The sequence below is a fragment of the Gobio gobio genome, assembly GCF_949357685.1.
Source record: "Gobio gobio genome assembly, chromosome: 25".
Classification (NCBI taxonomy): Eukaryota; Metazoa; Chordata; class Actinopteri; order Cypriniformes; family Gobionidae; genus Gobio; species Gobio gobio.
In genome coordinates this window covers 3234417-3254416 of record NC_137121.1, presented here as the reverse complement: position 1 = coordinate 3254416, position 20000 = coordinate 3234417, and the positions used below count along the sequence as shown (strand labels likewise).

The 20000-nt window shown below is 45.4% G+C and overlaps 1 protein-coding gene across 1 annotated transcript in view; it reads left to right on the top strand.

Moving 5' to 3' along the window:
- Positions 1 to 20000, top strand: part of gramd2ab (GRAM domain containing 2Ab) — a 60045-nt gene that overhangs the window by 25550 nt on the left and 14495 nt on the right. Inside the window, exons 3-6 of the mRNA XM_079808958.1 lie at positions 6897 to 6954; positions 8097 to 8169; positions 8249 to 8352; positions 12539 to 12637. Coding sequence (XP_079665084.1) covers positions 6897 to 6954; positions 8097 to 8169; positions 8249 to 8352; positions 12539 to 12637 — 334 coding nt within the window. The remainder of the gene's footprint in view (positions 1 to 6896; positions 6955 to 8096; positions 8170 to 8248; positions 8353 to 12538; positions 12638 to 20000) is intronic.

Genomic DNA, 20000 nt, shown 5'->3' with positions numbered 1-20000 from the left:
AAAGTCATGCTGGCGACTGTGGCATAATAAAAGTCCACCGGCGACTGTGGCGTAATAAACGTCATGCCGGTGACTGTGGCATAATAAAAGTCCCGCCGGCGACTGTGGCATAATAAAAGTCCCGCCGGCGACTGTGGCATAAGTAAAGTCCCGCCGGCGACTGTGGCATAACTAAAGTCCCGCCGGCGACTGTGGCATAAGTAAAGTCCCGCCGGCGACTGTGGCATAATAAAAGTCCCGCCGGCGACTGTGGCATAAGTAAAGTCCCGCCGGCGACTGTGGCATAATAAAAGTCCCGCCGGCGACTGTGGCATAATAAAAGTCCCGTCGGCGACTGTGGCATAAGTAAAGTCCCGCCGGCGACTGTGGCATAATAAAAGTCCACCGGCGACTGTGGTATAATAAAAGTCCACCGGCGACTGTGGCATAATAAAAGTCCCGCCGCGACTGTGGCATAATAAAAGTCCCGCCGCGACTGTGGCATAATAATAGTCCCGCCGCGACTGTGGCATAATAATAGTCCCGCCGCGACTGTGTTCTATTAATAGTCCCGCCGCGACTGTGGCATAATAAAAGTCCCGCCGGCGACTGTGGCATAATAATAGTCCCGCCGCGACTGTGTTCTATTAATAGTCCCGCCGCGACTGTGGCATAATAAAAGTCCCGCCGGCGACTGTGGCATAATAATAGTCCCGCCGCGGCTGTGTTCTATTAATAGTCCCGCTGCGACTGTGGCATAATAATAGTCCCGCCGCGACTGTGGCATAATAATAGTCCCGCCGCGACTGTGTTCTATTAATAGTCCCGCCGCGACTGTGGCATAATAAAAGTCCCGCCGGCGACTGTGGCATAATAATAGTCCCGCCGCGACTGTGTTCTATTAATAGTCCCGCCGCGACTGTGGCATAATAAAAGTCCCGCCGGCGACTGTGGCATAATAATAGTCCCGCCGCGGCTGTGTTCTATTAATAGTCCCGCCGCGGCTGTGTTCTATTAATAGTCCCGCTGCGACTGTGGCATAATAATAATCCTGCCGGCGACTGTGGCATAATAAAAGTCCCACCGGCGACTGTGGCATAATAATAGTCCCGCCGGCGACTGTGGCATAATAATAGTCCCGCCGGCGACTGTGGCATAATAATAGTCCCGCCGCGACTGTGTTCTATTAATAGTCCCGCCGCGACTGTGGCATAATAAAAGTCCCGCCGGCGACTGTGGCATAATAATAGTCCCGCCGCGACTGTGTTCTATTAATAGTCCCTCTGCGACTGTGGCATAATAATAATCCTGCCGGCGACTGTGGCATAATAAAAGTCCCACCGGCGACTGTGTCATAATAAAAGTCCCGCCGGCGACTGTGGCATAATAAAAGTCCCGCCGGCGACTGTGGCATAATAAAAGTCCCACCGGCGACTGTGGCATAATAAAAGTCCTGCTGCTCACGAGGCGTGTGTTGTGTTCATCTTATTAACAATCGCTCCAGCGGTTCCTCAGCTCCACAACACTCGCTCCTGCTCTGCTTCTCTACAGTAACGTTAATAATCACATCAACATGATTTCTGCCCGAGTCCTATCCCGATTCTTTCCCAGAGGCTGTGAGCTGAAGACCACATGTCCCAAGATTCTGCGCTCAAACGTGCCGTCATCAAACTACGCCCTTTTATTTGAATAGGCGACCTCTAGCGGACGGAAAAGTTACATAGTGCACCTTTAACATGACTGTGATATGAAGCAGGGCGCGATTACTATTAAGAGACAGATATCAGCGCCACACACACACACACACACACACGAGTCCCGGCGGATATAAAGACATGAGGACATTTCATTCCACCGAAGGACCCGTGAGTGCTGAGTTACTCACACAGGTCAGTTTATACGACCAATTAACACTGAGGAGACGCATCTGAACTGCATCTGAGTGTGTGTTGAGTTATAATGTTATGCTGTGTGTGTGTGTGTGTGTGTGTGTGTGTGTGTGTGTGTGTGTGTGTGTGTGTGTGTGTGTGTGTGTGTGTGTGTGTGTGTGTGTGTGTGTGTGTGTGTGTGTGTGTGTGTTGGCTGTATGAGACTAGCAGGAGCTACATCACACTGATGATGATAATATTTCATCGTGTTGAGCGACATAGCATTGACGTCTGTTGCCATGGTTTCTACGACAGTAAACGCAGATATGATGTCATCGACAGGCCCCGCCCTCATGCGTCCAGGGTAAAATCGCAATTTTCTCACGATTTACAAAGAGTTGTAAACATTTGGGATATTGTAAGTACTCACTGAACAAAATATATAACACTGGCCTAGTGGTTTGTGGATATTTTACCGCACAAATCTTACATATTGCACCTTTCATGTATTTTTTTTTGTGCTCTATTTTTTAATGATATGAAATTGATTATTTAATGATTTGTGTGCAATACAGTTGATAAAGCAACATTTTCTCCGTCTTTTAGTGGGTGTACTGTAAGAGTGGGCAACATTTGGATTGTAAACCTTAAATAAAAAGTTTAGAAGTGAATATTTTGTATGTAATGTTTTCATTTCCAATACTCTTAGATCACATTTAAAACCATTCCGCTGGTTTTTAAACATTCACTGCAGAAATCACAAAAAAAGTCCTGCCAATGATGTTCATTCTCATTTTACGCTTTAATTTTGCACTCAAAAATGAGATTTCTCTTTAAAATACTCAGTGATGAGAATACTATTCTCTTAAAATTTCTCTTTAAAATACTTTTAAAATAAGTAGTTATTTCAGAATATCTCTACATTATTCTGTTAGATGTGTGTGTTTTCATTGAGTAAATCAGGAGTATTTTAATGACACGTGTTTGCCTAAGAAGACAATCACCAGGAATCGAGTGCTCACATTTCCTCAGAGTGAATTACTACATGATGTGTAACGCTTATGGAGAAACTGTGTGTGTGTGTGTGTGTGTGTGTGTGTGTGTGTGTGTGTGTGTGTGTGTGTGTGTGTGTGTGTGTGTGTGTGTGTGTGTGTGTGTGTGTGTGTGTGTGTGTGTGTGTGTGTGTGTGTGTGTGTGTGTGTGTGTGTGTGTGTGTGTGTGTGTGTGTTCACCAGAACAGTGTGTAACATGTTTTGAAACACTGACCACAGCAAACAGAAGCACTTTTGCTCGGATGTGTTTGTGTAAACGATGATGAGAAGAGCTTTTAGTGCTCGCAAACTTTTTTGAGATGAGCGGGGTCAGCGCATGCTGAGGGTCACAGAACTCGCCAACATCACCAAAGTGTGGGATGCAGTGGGGTAAAGCGCGCCGCCTCTGGACTCTAGAGCAGTGAGACGTGTTCTCTGAGTGACCAATCACGCTTCTCTCTCTGACAATCCCATGGACGAGTCTGGGTTTGGCGGTCGCCAGGAGAACGGGACTCGCCTGACTGCATTGTGTCAAGTGTAAAGTTTGGTGGAGGGGGGATTATGGGGTGGGGTTGTTTTTCAGTCCTTAGTTCCAGTGAAAGGAACTCTTAATGCGTCACCAAGACATTTTGGACAATTTCATGCTCCCATCTTTGCGGGAAGAGTTTGGGGACGGCCCCTTCCTGTCCCAGCATGCACCAGTGCACAAAGCGTCTCCATAAAGACATGATGAGGAGTTTGGTGGAGGAACTGGAGTCCTGAGCTCAACCCGATAGAACAGCTTTGGGATGAATTAGAGCGGAGACTGAGAGCTTCTCGTCCAACATCACAAATGAAGAATCCCCATAAACACACTCCTAAACCTGGAGGAAAGCAGAGCTGGAGCTGTTATATTAAACCGTACGGATTGAGAATGGGATGCCGTTAAAGCTCTTGTGCGTGTACAGGCAGGCGTCACAACACTTTTGGCACTGGAGTGTATTTCACTGAACATCCAGTTTTTTTCCACTGAATCATCATCAAACAATGTTACTTTTGTAATGTTTCCGAAACGAAGGACACGAACGTTACACAAACATCCAACGGAGACGTTTCAGCAAAAGAAAGCATTAACGGGATTCAGATAAAAGAGATTTGAGTAAAATCAATGAAATATATTTTTGTAATATTTTTTCTTTTCTTTTTTGGTGTTTTGAGATAATTTTATGATTTATAATTAATATTTATGCAATAATTATGACCCATTTTTTCCCCATTGAATATAATTAAAAAATTATATATATATATTATAATTTTTTTTTTTTTTTTTTTTATTAAAGCTGTATTTCATTTTAGAGTCAAGCCTAGGCCTCATGAAAGCAATTTTTTTTAATGAGATCTTTGCCATCTGGTGGACACATTGAGCATTTTTATCACGCAATAGCACATTTTTACCACTATAGTGGATCTTGCGTTTTATAAAATTAAAATAAAAAATTAAAATTAAAAAAAAAAACAATCTACAAATCAGCCAGGATGCAGAAAAAAAGGACTCAACAGTGAAGATCTCTAAAACATCAAGAGTGCAAAACACACACACACACACAATTAGCTTTTGGAATGGCACGCGTTCATTTGTGTGTGCGTGTGTTTTTGTGTGTGTGTGTGTGTGTGTGTGTTTTGCACTCTTGATGTTTTAGAGATCTTCACTGTTGACTCTTTTTTCTGCATTCTGGCTGATTTGTAGATTGTATGCACAAAAAAACTCTGTATTTTCATATTTTTGCAAATTTCCCATTAATTTCCTATGAGGGTCATTTTTGACCCGAAGATCCTGAGTGCGACTATTTTTTTTTACGACCACTTAGACTTTTCAAATCCCCAATTTGTTTGGGTGTTCATATACCAAGTACCAATAAAGTCACCAAGTTTCGGACCATTCCGATGAAGCTACGATTTTTTATATTTTTTAATAAAACGCTCCCGAAGAAGCCCAGAGGGTTAATCAATGATGTGTAAATAATCATGTTTTGTGCTAACGTTATTAAAGACCAGATATCTTTGAACAAACGCTCTATTAACGTTGCTGGACGAATGTTTGTTCCTAACTTCCTAAAGATTGTCCCGGGATCGGTTAGCGGCCGCTGAGCCGCTTCAGGAAGGAAGCGCGAGGAAACGTCTCTGAAGTCACCAGAAGTTATAAACAATGATTGATTGTTTCTGAGAGGAAGTTCAGGGAATTAGGTGAAGGAGCCGGACAAATGAGACGGAAGATCCTCGTTATAGTGAAGGATTGTGTAGTTGTGTCCAGAAATGATTGAGAAATCACCACTGGCTGAAAAATACAGTTCATATTTATTTCTCTAGGCTTTTCCATGTGTGTGTGTGTGTGTGTGTGTGTGTGTGTGTGTGTGTGTGTGTGTGTGTGTGTGTGTGTGTGTGTGTGTGTGTGTGTGTGTGTGTGTGTGTGTGTGTGTGTGTGTGTGTGTGTGTGTGTGTGTGTGTGTGTGTGTGTGTGTTGAAGTGGGGAGATATTGAGGTTTTGACCTGGTAAATAAATATGAAAATGCACTTTGTACATTTGCACATATTTGCCTGTGGCCGGGGCCGGAGAGATGCTTTTGGGGTTCATGTCTGTTTGTATGATCGTTTATCAACACATATTTTGCATGATATTTGGATCTCGTTTGGACCATGAGTGGAGAGAAAGAGCCATTATGTGAGGAAAAATGACATCTGTGTTAATTTGGTGAATATGTGTTTGTTTTCACTGAACTGAAACGAATTTGCATCTACATGTTTGACACAAACATTTTACTGATAATGATTAAGTTGTGTTTTAGAGGCGGAATATTTTTATTCAGACATTTTTGCTTTATTTTTTAATTTTTTTGCTTTATTTTTTTATTTGAAATAAATTTGAATCTAAAGGAACTGTTATAAAAATAAATGTTATTATACTTTTTTTTAAAATAAATAAATATGTGTGTGTGTGTATATGTAATATTTTATATAATTGAAATATATATAAATATATTTTAATAATATATCTAATTTATATATTAGTCGAAAATGAAATATACATATTTTATATAATGAAAATATATATATATATATATATAATATTTTATAAATGTATTTATATATTATTAAATACGTTATTATGTATTTTATTTATTAATTTAATATGAAATATATATATTTTATATAAATAAAATATAAAATGAATATTTTTAAATTATATATGTAATTTATATATTAATTAATATGAAATATAATATACATATTTTATATAATTTAAAATTATATATTATATAATTAATTTATATATATATATATAATATTTTATACATTTATTTATATATTATTATGTATTATTATTATATTATGTTATATATTTATATATTATTAATTTATATATTAATTGAATATGAAATATATACATATTTTAAAATAAAATCTATTAATTATATATTTCATTATATATATATATATATATATATATATATATATATATATATATATATATATATATATATATATATATATAATTTATATATGAATTGAATATGAAATACAATTAAATTTATATTTTATATATAATATTTGTATATATTAATAAAATAAATATATTTTATTATATATATAATTTATTTATTAATTGAATATGAAATGTATAAATAATGAAATATATAATTAATATAAATAGCATATTTTATACATTCAGTATTAAATAAATATTTTAAATAATAATATATATACACACATTATTCATACATTGTATAAATATATTTATATATTAATTGATATACATTTTTGAAACAATTTCAATTTGTAATTCATGCAGTATGTGTGTATATCTATATTATTACACTCGAAAAAATGCAATTGGGTTTTTTTTTTTTTACATTTAACCCAACTGCTGAGTTAAAACAACCCAATTGCTGTTTTTCGAGTGTATTAATAGTAGTAGTATTATCATAGAAACCGAATAAAGATGAATATTCCCCCGCTTTAGTGTTTCTCTGTGTGTTTTCAGGCTCCAGCTGATTGACGATCTGTCTTATGAAGATGTGAAGAAATGCTACAGGGGTTCAGTGAGTATGACCATCACATCTGATGATTTAATAACCACATATTAAAGGGTTAGTTCACCCAAAAATGTAAATTCTGTCATTAATGACTGACCCTCATGTGGTTGGACACCCGTCAGACCTCCGTTCATCTTCAGACACAAATGAAGATATTTTAGTGTAAATCTGATGCTCTGAAAGGCCTCCATTGGCTCAACTTTACACTCTCAAGACCCTTAAAAGACACTAAAGACTAAAGTTACAAAGTCCATCTCACTACAGCGGCTCTACAATAACTTTATGAATCGGCGAGAATAGTTTTTGTGCGCAAAAAAACCCTAAATAACGACTTATATAGTGATGACGATTTCAAAACACGGCCTCATGAAGCTTCGAAGCGTTATGAATCAGTGAGTCGATTCATGATTCGGATCGCGTGTCAAACTGCTGAAATTTGGCGATTCAAACTGCTGAATCGACTCACTGATTCATAACGCTTCAAACCGCTGAATCGACTCACTGATTCATAACGCTTCAAACTGCTGAATCGACTCACTGATTCATAACGCTTCAAACTGCTGAATCGACTCACTGATTCATAACGCTTCGAAGCTTCATGATGCTCTGTTTTGAAATCGTCATCACTATATAAGTCGTTATTTAGGGTTTTTTGCGCACAAAAACTATTCTCGCCGATTCATAAAGTTATTGTAGAGCCACTGTAGTGAGATGGACTTTGTAACTTTAGTCTTTAGTGTCTTTTAAGGGTCTTGAGAGTGTAAAGTTGAGCCAATGGAGGCCTTTCAGAGCATCAGATTTACACTAAAATATCTTCATTTGTGTCTGAAGATGAACGGAGGTCTGACGGGTGTCCAACCACATGAGGCTCAGTCATTAATGACAGAATTTACATTTTTGGGTGAACTAACCCTTTAAAGTATACAACGAGATTCAAAGAGTTGAGATCAACAGAGTTGAGCCTCGCGCTTCATGTTTAACAATCCCCCATGATGCAAGACTGCGGTTAAACATTACAAAAGCCTTGTTCCTTATGGGCCGCTCACCACCTCAGTCCCCGCTCCAGAGCTTCTAGAGGCGGCCATTTTGCAGTATTTCAGTCAGAATCCATGCCAGAGTCTCCATCATCCTCATGCTTCTCTCCACAGACCGTCAGCAAATACAACTCTCAGTACCACAAGCTCTTCTCCACCGTCCCGAAGGAGGAGATCCTCATGAAGGGTAAGGCTCTTCATCAGTCGCGGGTCTGGGTTTGGCCGGATCAGGTGTGTGTTATTAATGAGTGTGTGTCCTCCTCCAGTGTATTCCTGCGCTCTCCTGCGGGACATCCTGCTTCAGGGCCGGCTCTATATCTCCAGGAACTGGCTCTGCTTCTACGCTAACCTCTTCGGGAAAGACATCAAGGTTTCAACACTTCAAATAAACCCATCATTTTATCATCGGATGATTACACGATGTGGAGAATCGCAATTTAATCGCACATCAGAAATGTCGTTATTGTGTGAAATGAGAAAAGCATCACAAAAAATACATTCAACAGAGAATTTATTATATATTAGGCTTCAATGGCCTCTGTAAATGATGTCTTTAATGAACTGGCCCTTTAATGGGTTTTTATTCATGTGGAAATGTGAAATAATTTTTCATTTAAAACTCGAACTGCCAGTTGTTGGCGGTCAGTGTTTACATTAGTGAGTCATTCATTCATTTATTTGCTCAAACGGCTGATTCATTCAGGAATGGCTCTACTTATGATTGAATCATTGGTTCACCCGATTTATTTGCTCAAACGGCTGATTCATTCAGGAATGGCTCTCCTTATGATTGAATCATTGGTTCACCCGATTTATTTGCTCAAACGGCTGATTCATTCAGGAATGGCTCTACTTATGATTGAATCATTGGTTCACCCGATTTATTTGCTCAAACAGCTGATTCGTTCAGGAATGGCTCTCCTTATGATTGAATCATTGGTTCACCCGATTTATTTGCTCAAACAGCTGATTCGTTCAGGAATGGCTCTCCTTATGATTGAATCATTGGTTCACCCGATTTATTTGCTCAAACGGCTGATTCATTCAGGAATGGCTCTCTTTATGATTGAATCATTGGTTCACCCGATTTATTTGCTCAAACAGCTGATTCGTTCAGGAATGGCTCTCCTTATGATTGAATCATTGGTTCACCCGATTTATTTGCTCAAACAGCTGATTCATTCAGGAATGAAGTAAATGGCTCTCTTTAAGAATGAATCATTGGTTCACCCGATTGATTTGCTCAAACAGCTGATTCGTTCAGGAATGGCTCTCTTTATGAATGAATCATTGGTTCACCCGATTGATTTGCTCAAACAGCTAATTCGTTCAGGAATGGCTCTCCTTATGATTGAATCATTGGTTCAACTGATTGATTGGCTCAAACAGCTGATTCATTCAGGAATGGCTCTCCTTATGATTGAATCATTGGTTCAACTGATTGATTCACTCAAACGGCCGATTAGTTCAGGAATGGCTCTCCTTATGATTGAATCATTGGTTCAACTGATTGATTCGCTCAAACGGCTGATTCGTTCAGGAATGGCTCTCCTTATGATTGAATCATTGGTTCAACTGATTGATTCGCTCAAACGGCTGATTCGTTCAGGAATGGCTCTCCTTATGATTGAATCATTGGTTCAACTGATTGATTCACTCAAACGGCTGATTCGTTCAGGAATGGCTCTACTTATAATTGAATCATTGGTTCAACTGATTGATTCGCTCAAACGGCTGATTCGTTCAGGAATGGCTCTCCTTATGATTGAATCATTGGTTCAACTGATTGATTCACTCAAACGGCCGATTAGTTCAGGAATGGCTCTACTTATGATTGAATCATTGGTTCAACTGATTGATTCGCTCAAACGGCTGATTCGTTCAGGAATGGCTCTACTTATGATTGAATCATTGGTTCAACTGATTGATTCGCTCAAACGGCTGATTCGTTCAGGAATGGCTCTACTTATGATTGAATCATTGGTTCAACTGATTGATTCGCTCAAACGGCTGATTCGTTCAGGAATGGCTCTACTTATGATTGAATCATTGGTTCACCCGATTAATTCGCTCTAACAGCTGATTCGTTCAGGAATGGCTCTCCTTATGATTGAATCATTGGTTCAACTGATTGATTCACTCAAACGGCCGATTAGTTCAGGAATGGCTCTACTTATGATTGAATCATTGGTTCAACTGATTGATTCGCTCAAACGGCTGATTCGTTCAGGAATGGCTCTCCTTATGATTGAATCATTGGTTCACCCGATTAATTCGCTCTAACAGCTGATTCGTTCAGGAATGGCTCTCCTTATGATTGAATCATTGGTTCAACTGATTGATTCACTCAAACGGCCGATTAGTTCAGGAATGGCTCTACTTATGATTGAATCATTGGTTCAACTGATTGATTCGCTCAAACGGCTGATTCGTTCAGGAATGGCTCTCCTTATGATTGAATCATTGGTTCAACTGATTGATTCACTCAAACGGCCGATTAGTTCAGGAATGGCTCTACTTATGATTGAATCATTGGTTCAACTGATTGATTCGCTCAAACGGCTGATTCGTTCAGGAATGGCTCTCCTTATGATTGAATCATTGGTTCACCCGATTAATTCGCTCTAACAGCTGATTCGTTCAGGAATGGCTCTCCTTATGATTGAATCATTGGTTCAACTAATTGATTTGCTCAAACGGCTGATTCGTTCAGGAATGGCTCTACTTATGATTGAATCATTGGTTCAACTGATTGATTCGCTCAAACGGCCGATTCGTTCAGGAATGGCTCTACTTATGATTGAATCATTGGTTCAACTGATTGATTCACTCAAACGGCTGATTCATTCAGGAATGGCTCTACTTATGATTGAATCATTGGTTCAACTGATTGATTCACTCAAACGGCTGATTCATTCAGGAATGGCTCTACTTATGATTGAATCATTGGTTCAACTGATTGATTCACTCAAACGGCTGATTCGTTCAGGAATGGCTCTCCTTATGATTGAATCATTGGTTCAACTGATTGATTCGCTCAAACGGCTGATTCATTCAGGAATGGCTCTACTTATGATTGAATCATTGGTTCAACTGATTGATTCACTCAAACGGCTGATTCGTTCAGGAATGGCTCTACTTATGATTGAATCATTGGTTCAACTGATTGATTCACTCAAACGGCTGATTCGTTCTGGAATGGCTCTCCTTATGATTGAATCATTGGTTCACCCGATTGATTTGCTCAAACAGCTGATTCATTCAGGAATGAAGTAAATGGTTCTCTTAATGAATGAATCATTGGTTCACCCGATTGATTCGCTCCAACACCTGATTCATTCAGGAATTAAGTAAATGGCTCTCTTTATGAATGAATCATTGGTTCACCCGATTGATTCACGCAAACAGCTGATTCATTCAGGAATTAAGTAAATGGCTCTCTTTATGATTGAATCATTGGTTCACCCGATTGATTCGCTCAAACCTCTGATTCATTCAGGAATTAAGTAAATGGCTCTCTTCATGAATGAGTCATTGAATCATTGGTTCACCCGATTTATTTGCTCAAACAGCTGATTCATTCAGGAATTAAGTAAATGGCTCTCTTTATGAATGAATCATTGGTTCACACGATTGATTCGCTCAAACAGCTGATTCATTCAGAAATAAAGTAAATGGCTCTCTTCATGAATGAATCATTGAATCATTGGTTCACCCGATTTATTTGCTCAAACAGCTGATTCATTCAGGAATGAAGTAAATGGCTCTCTTTATGAATGAATCATTGGTTCACCCGATTGATTTGCTCAAACAGCTGATTCGTTCAGGAATGGCTCTCCTTATGATTGAATCATTGGTTCAACTGATTGATTCGCTCAAACGGCTGATTCGTTCAGGAATGGCTCTCCTTATGATTGAATCATTGGTTCACCTAATTGATTCGCTCTAACAGCTGATTCATTCAGAAATGACGTAAATGGCTCTCTTACTGAACAAATCATTGATTCGCTCAAAACGGCTCATTCAGTCAGAAACTAAACACTGTTGTGTAAAGATAATATTTTTACTGGCAAAATTGAGCAAAAGCAGACAATATTGCGTCTAAAATATAACACAATATTAACTTCTAGCAAACAAAAGATATGATTTTCGTCCGTCATATTGGCTGGTGGTAGTGTAAAAACCTCTGGGGATTTGAAAAGAGGTGATTTCCAGGTGTGGAAATGAATCAAATGTTTGGAGAGAAGGGGAGATCAGGTAAAGCTGTTATTGAGGATGATATTACAGTAATCATGAGCTATAGTGCGTCTGTGACCCTAGAGTAGCGCTGACCCGGGTTAAACCCGCTCTGTTGACTCACTGCTGGACCTGATGTTCAGTTCACTGTCTTTTGGCTAAATTTGGAGTTTTTTTCTTCATTTTTATCTTCCGTTCTGTTTGTTCTGAGTTTGTTTTGTTTGTTAACGCTGATAGAATGAAGAGTGCAAAGATCCCGGATGGCCGGCTCTCGTCCTCATCTGTGCTGTTTTTATGGATGTGGTTTGTTGTGTGTTTAGGTGGCCATTCCTGTGGTGTCCGTGCGGCTGGTGAAGAAACACAAAACCGCCGGGCTGGTTCCCAATGGTCTGGCCATCACCACTGACACCAGTCAGAAGGTGAGGAGCACACACACACTGGGACTGGGTCAGGGCCAGTCAAAACACTGATGAAGCACAACACCCTCAGAGACAGGCAAAGTCCACTCATACTGTATTAGACACAAACTCACTGATCACAATATCACTAAATGTGCAGAAAAATAGCTGGATGGAAACATGGCTAATGCGACACACACCGATCAGGCAACAACACTGATGATCTGTTAGTGGGTGGGATATATTAGGCAGCAAGTGAACATTTAGTCCTCAGAGTTGATGTGTTAGAAGCAGGAGAAATCAGTCCTTCCAGAAAAATGCGGCTTTTTTTGTGATTGTTGCAGGCAAAAATCCTTGATTATCCGGCACGATTTCTTAGAAAATGCAGGATATTTATGCAATTTTATGCGATAGAACTTGCAAAAACTGTGGTTTGGTGAAAAAGAGTAAAAAAGCACTACATCACAGAAAGTGCCGGGTTTTCTTGTTTTATTGAAGACCTTAAGACCTTGAGTCAAACAAGTTCTGTAGCTTTACAAAAGGAATATGCTACAACTTCTGAAAAAATTAATAAATAACTTCCTGTTTTAGAGAGGTAGCTTTACAAAACAGACATTTGAGTGCTTTCAATGCACAAAGTGCAATCTCTTAAAGGGTTAGTTCACCCAAAAATGAAAACTCATGTGGTTGGACACCCGTCAGACCTCCGTTCATCTTCAGACACAAATGAAGATATTTTAGTGTAAAGCTGATGCTCTGAAAGGCCTCCATTGGCTCAACTTTACACTCTCAAGACCCTTAAAAGACACTAAAGACTAAAGTTACAAAGTCCATCTCACTACAGCGGCTCTACAATAACTTTATGAATCGGCGAGAATAGTTTTTGTGCGCAAAAGAACCCTAAATAACGACTTATATAGTGATGACGATTTCAAAACAGAGCATCATGAAGCTTCGAAGCGTTATGAATCAGTGAGTCGAATTCATGAATCGGTTCGCGTGTCAAACTGCTGAAATAAGTGACTTTGGCGATCCAAACCGCTGAATCGACTCACTGATTCATAACACTTCAAACCGCTGAATCGACTCACTAATTCATGACGCTCCAAACTGCTGAATCGACTCACTAATTCATAACGCTTCAAACCGCTGAATCGACTCACTGATTCATAACGCTCCAAACCACTGAATCAACTCACTGATTCATAACACTTCAAACTGCTGAATCGACTCACTAATTCATAACGCTCCAAACCACTGAATCGACTCACTGATTCATAACACTTCAAACTGCTGAATCGTCTCACTGATTCATAACACTTCAAACTGCTGAATCGACTCACTGATTCATAACGCTTCAAACCGCTGAATCAACTCACTGATTCATAACGCTCCAAACCGCTGAAGCGACTCACTGATTCATAACGCTTCAAACCGCTGAATCAACTCACTGATTCATAACGCTCCAAACCGCTGAATCGACTCACTGATTCATAACATTCGAAGCTTCATGATGCAGTGTTTTGAAATCGGTCAGCACACCGGGAAACTGCTTTGTTTTGGTCTATTGGTGTTATTTTTGTTGGCGAATGGGAGTTTGCGAGCTTCATCATGGTTTCAGCGATATCGTCTCGGTTACGTATGGTAACCCTCGTTCCCTGAAGGAGGGAACGGAGACGTACGTCGGTAATTACCGACGAATTGGGATCACTTCAGAGAGCCCCTATCAGCTTCGAGAACTTAAGAACAGGCCAATGAACAATTGGCGTGCGAGATTTGCATCTCGCGCTCCGCCCCGCGCCGCGGGTATAAACAGGAAGCGAGAGCAACGCACTGACGTTTTTCACTGAGGAGCCGAACCAGTGACTCGGCCTGCAGTGATGGAAGGAACTGTGGCGACGGGACGTACGTCTCCGTTCCCTCCTTCAGGGAACGAGGGTTACCATACGTAACCGAGACATTCCCTATCAGTCGGTCACTACGACGTACGTCGGTAATTACCGACGAATTGGGATCCCTATGGAAAGCGCCACAGTTACTACCACTTCCAGCGCCCAGCGAGAGCCCCTCAGACCCCGTTCTGAAGCGGGCGGGAAGATTCACGCTAGAAGAGTCATACTGCTGTTCCGCAAGACCCATTCAGCAGACTTGATTGGATAACGCTGGGAAAGCGTGCCCGAAGGACGCTGCGGGAGCCACATCATGCCCAGAGGGAGTTACCATGTGGAGAGAACACGTATGGGCTGGCCGTGGGCAGCACAACATACGGAAGTCCCAGGGGAGGCCCCGGCCTAATGCAGACGGGGGACGACACCGTACTGAGACGGCAGAGGAATTCTGCCAAGGGAAAGACACGAGCTCGCCGTAGGGAGCTGTACCGTGGAGAATACACGTATGGGACCGCCGTAGGGGTCACGACATACGGAACCCAGCCTGACACAAGTTCCACCAATGCATACGAGTGCCAGACCTGGCGTCGGACGCTCCGCAACATCCGACTGCCGAGGGGTGCGGAGGACTCAACAGGGTTCGCCAATCCTGGGGAACTCGACTGGAGAAAACAAGCGCACGTATCCGTTCCAGGGGAAGGGAATGGCGCAGCAAGCCGACACTAGAACGGGTACTTCAGTGAAGCTGACTATGGGAAGCGAGCACACGAGAAGCCACCGGCTCTACACGCAGGCTATAAAACCTAGCGAACGTGTTGGGTGTCGCCCAGCCCGCAGCTCTACAAATGTCTGTCAGCGAGGCGCCACGAGCCAGCGCCCAGGAAGAAGCTACACCCCTGGTGGAGTGAGCTCTAACCCCGAGCGGGCAGGGCACGTCTTGGGATTCATACGCCAAGACGATGGCATCCACTATCCAGTGGGCCATCCTCTGCTTGGAGACAGCCTTTCCCTTCTGCTGTCTTCCGTAACAGACGAAGAGCTGCTCTGAGGTCCTGAAGCTTTGCGTTCTGTCCACGTAAGTCCGGAGAGCACGGACGGGACAGAGCAAAGCTAGGGCTGGGTCTGCCTCCTCCGAAGGCAGCGCTTGCAGGCTCACCACTTGGTCCCGGAAGGGAGTAGTGGGAACCTTGGGCACATATCCAGGCCGGGGTCTCAGGGTCACCTGAGAATCACCCGGCCCGAATTCCAGGCACGATTCGTCGACCGAAAATGCCTGCAGGTCCCCTACCCTCTTAACTGAGGCCAATGCAATCAGGAGTATTGTCTTTAGAGACAAGATCTTAAGCTCTACTGACTGTAAAGGCTCGAAGGGCGCCCTCTGCAGTGCGGTCAGCACCAGAGTCAAGTCCCAAGAGGGTATAGAGGAAGGGCGAGGAGGATTTAGTCTCCTCGCTCCCCTCAGGAACCTGACGATCAGATCATGCTTGCCTAAGGACTCAACGAACAGGTTCCACTTCAACGCATATAGCCGTCTCGTAGAGGGGGCTCTGGCGGAAGCGATGGTGTCGACTACCGCTTGCGGTAGGTCACCTAGAACCTCCGCGTCCCGTCCAGGGACCAGACATGGAGTTTCCAGAGGTCTGGACGCGGGTGCCATAGGGTGCCCCGTCTCTGAGACAGAAGGTCCTGCCTCAGAGGAATGGGCCAAGGAGGTGCTGTCGCGAGGAGCACTAGTTCCGGGAACCACGTCCTGTTGGGCCAGTACGGAGCTACCAGGAGGAGATGCTCCTCGTCCTCCCTGACCTTGCACAGTGTCTGTGCAAGAAGGCTCACTGGGGGAAACGCATATTTGCGCAGAGCCCCGGGGCCAGCTGTGTGCCAGTGCATCCGTGCCGAGGGTCCCCTCGGACAGGGAATAGAACAACTGGCAGTGGGTCGTGTCGTGGCCGGCAGACAGATCGATCTGTGCGGCCCCAAAGCGACTCCAAATCAGCTGGACCACCTGGGGGTGGAGTCGCCACTCTCCGGGAAGCACTGGCAACCGCGACAGCTCGTCGCCCGCACGGTTGAGCAGGCCCGGAATGTGAATAGCATGAAGGGACCTCAGATGCTTCTGACTCCACAGGAGGAGATGGCGGGCGAGTTGGGACAAACGGCGGGAGCGTAGACCACCTTGTTTGTTGATGTACGCAACGGCCGTCGTGCTGTCCGTCCGGACCAGAACGTGCTTGTCTTTGAGCGACCCTTTGAGGCGGCTGAGAGCAAGACGAACTGCCAGCAACTCTAGGCAATTGATATGCCATTGCAGTTGGGGCCCCGTCCACAGACCCGATACTGCAAGCCCGTTGTACGTGGCACCCCAACCCGTGGGTGAGGCATCCGTGGAGACAACATGATGCCTGGACACTTGTTCTAGAGGCACTCCTGCCCGTAGAAATGAAGGGTCCGACCACGGGTTGAGGGTTTGGCGGCATCTCGGCGTCACTTGGACACGGAGGGACCCGCTGTGCCACGCCCATCTCGGGACTCGGTCGTGTAGCCAGTGCTGAAGCGGTCTCATATGGAGCAGCCCTAGCGGCGTTACTGCGGCTGCTGCTGCCATATGCCCCAGGAGCCTCTGAAAATGTTTCAGTGGAACCGCTGTACTGCGTTGTACTGCGTACTCAAGCAGCTCAGCACCGACTGGACGCGCTCCTCTGTGAGGCGCGCAGTCATGGCGACTGAGTCGATCTCCATCCCGAGAAAAGAGATCCTCTGTACGGGACAGAGTTTGCTCTTCTCCCAGTTGACCCGAAGACCCAACTGGCTGAGGTGCCGGAGCACCATGTCCCTGTGTTCGCACAACTGCTCCCGCGACTGGGCAAGAATCAGCCAGTCATCGAGATAGTTGAGGATGCGAACACCACGCTCTCTCATGGGAGCAATGGCCGCCTCCGCGACTTTCGTGAAGACACGGGGCGACAGGGACAGCCCGAAGGGCAGGACTTTGTACTGGTATGCCCGTCCGTCGAAAGCAAAGCGTAGAAACGGTCTGTGACGAGGGAGAATCGAGACATGAAAGTACGCATCCTTCAGGTCGATCGCTGCAAACCAATCCTGGGGACGGATGCATCTGAAGATGCGTTTCTGGGTTAACATTCGGAACGGCATCCTGTGGAGGGAGCGGTTCAGGTAACGCAGGTCCAGGATCGGTCGTAACCCGCCACCTTTCTTGGGTACAATGAAGTACGGGCTGTAAAACCCGGACTTCATATCGGCTGGAGGGACCGGCTCTATCGCGTCCTTCGCCAATAGGACAGCGATCTCCGCCTGAAGCACGGGGGCGCCCTCCTTCGGTATAGAAGTGAAGTGGACACCCCTGAACTTCGGGGGACGCCGGGCGAACTGAATCGCATAGCCGAGTCTGATGGTGCGGATGATCCAACGAGACGGGCTGGGGAGCGCTAGCCAGGCCCCCAGAGACCGAGCAAGCGGGATCATCGGCACCACGGACGTACCCGGAACGGGGCAGCGCAGCGGAACGCAGGGGCCCCAGGACGACATGGGAGTGGTCCGTGCAGGGGTCTGGGTCTGACACACGACCTGCATCCGCTGAGGGGACGGGCGAGCGTGGGGAGGCACTTTGTGTGCGTCCGCACAACCGACGCCCCCTGTTGGCGTGGAGAGAGGTGTCTGAGGGGTACGAGGCATGGTAGCGTCGCATACCGCCAGACGCGCTCTCTTGGCACCCAGAGATGTTAGAAACTGCTCTTTTATTGAAAATTTGGGTGCCACTGGCACTGGGGCCAGTGGCGGAACAGAAAAATAAATGGGGTTCCCCCGGCCCTCCACCGGGGGAAGGAGTGGTGCTGCAGCCATCTCCCGAAGAGCAGTTTCCTCCATCTCTGGGCGGCCCGTCTCAGGGTCTCTTCCGACGGCGCTTGCCACCTGGCTTGGTAGCGGCCTGAGCGGGCTGGACGTTCTTCCCGCGACCGGCTCCACGCCCACGGCCGGTGGAAGGCTGCTGCTGGGCTGGGGCGGGAGCGGGGGCGGCCGCAGGAGGACGTCCTCGGCGACGGGCAGGCGGAGGTGCTGCAGCCGGCGGCTGGGTGGAGGCAGCAGCGGGCCGCCGGTGCAGGATGTGTTTGATGGCCTCCGTCTGCTTCTGGGCGGCCGAGAATTGCTGGGCGAAATTCTCGACCGCGTCGCCGAACAACCCGGCCGACGATATGGGGGAGTCCAGGAACCGGTTCTTGTCAGTCTCCCTCTTGTCGGCCAGGTTGAGCCAGAGATGCCGTTCCTGGACCACTAAGGTGGACATCGCCTGACCCACGGAACGGGCGGTAACTTTCGTCGCCCGGAGGGCGAGGTCCGTCGCCGCCCGGAGCTCCCGGAGGAGCTCTGGGTCAGACCTACCCTCGTGCATGTCCATGAGTGCCTGGGCCTGGTGCACCTGGAGCAACGCCATGGCATGCAAGGCAGACGCGGCCTGTCCGCAGGACCTGTAGGCCTTCGCAGTAAGACTGGACGAAAACCTACAGGCTTTGGACGGGAGACGAGGATCACCACGCCACTCGGAGGCGGTCGCCGGACGCAGCTGCATCGCGACGGCGCGTTCGACTGGCGGGATCCTCTCGTAACCCTTGGCCTGTCCACCGTCAAGGGTAGTGAGGAGGGAGGAGCCTCCAGGTCTGTTTCTGGCACTGAAGGGTGTCGTCCACGACCTGGAAAGCTCCTCATGCACCTCCGGGAAGAATGGCACTGGGGCGGGACGCTGAGAACCAGCGCGACCCCCCCCCAGAAACCAATCATCCAACCTAGAAGGTTCGGGACGTGGTGGAGGGTTCCACACAAGCCCGACCTTTTCGGCGGCACGGGAAAGCATAGCCGTCAACTCAGGGTCCGACTCAGCCATTGCCACTCTCCCAGAGGGAGGCAGCACAGCCGAATCCTCATCCTCTGAGGACTGGAACTCCCCCTCCGATGCTGCGATCGACATCTGCTCGTCCGCGGGCGCTCCGAAAGAGATGACTGGGCGCCCGTGGGCGGGACCAGCGATCTCTTCTGGTGGCGCCACCGGCAGCGGTGCTTGCGAGGGTTCAGGGACCTGCGTAGGGACACTAGGCGGGTTTGTCCTGAACGTAATCCTCAGGTCACCCCGGCCATCCGTCGAAGTAGGTCTATCCTGGTTAGGGATAGCTCTAGATCGAGGTATGGGGAGGGGGACTCCGCCTTCCCGGAGGTAGGTGAGTCTTGACCTAAGCACCGCAATAGTCATGTTCCCGCAGTGAGAACACGAGCTATTCACAAACGCTGCCTCAGCGTGCTGTAAGCCCAGGCACGTGATGCAGTGAGTGTGGCCGTCAGCGGGCGAGAGGGAACGACCGCATCCAGAAACGCACGGGTGGAATGACATCTTGAAAAAGACGCAGTGTCACACCCGTGTTGCTCTTTTTGTGAGGAAACGCTCTTTTAAGAGAGTGCTGAAGCACCCAGGGAAACCGCGGCAACACACA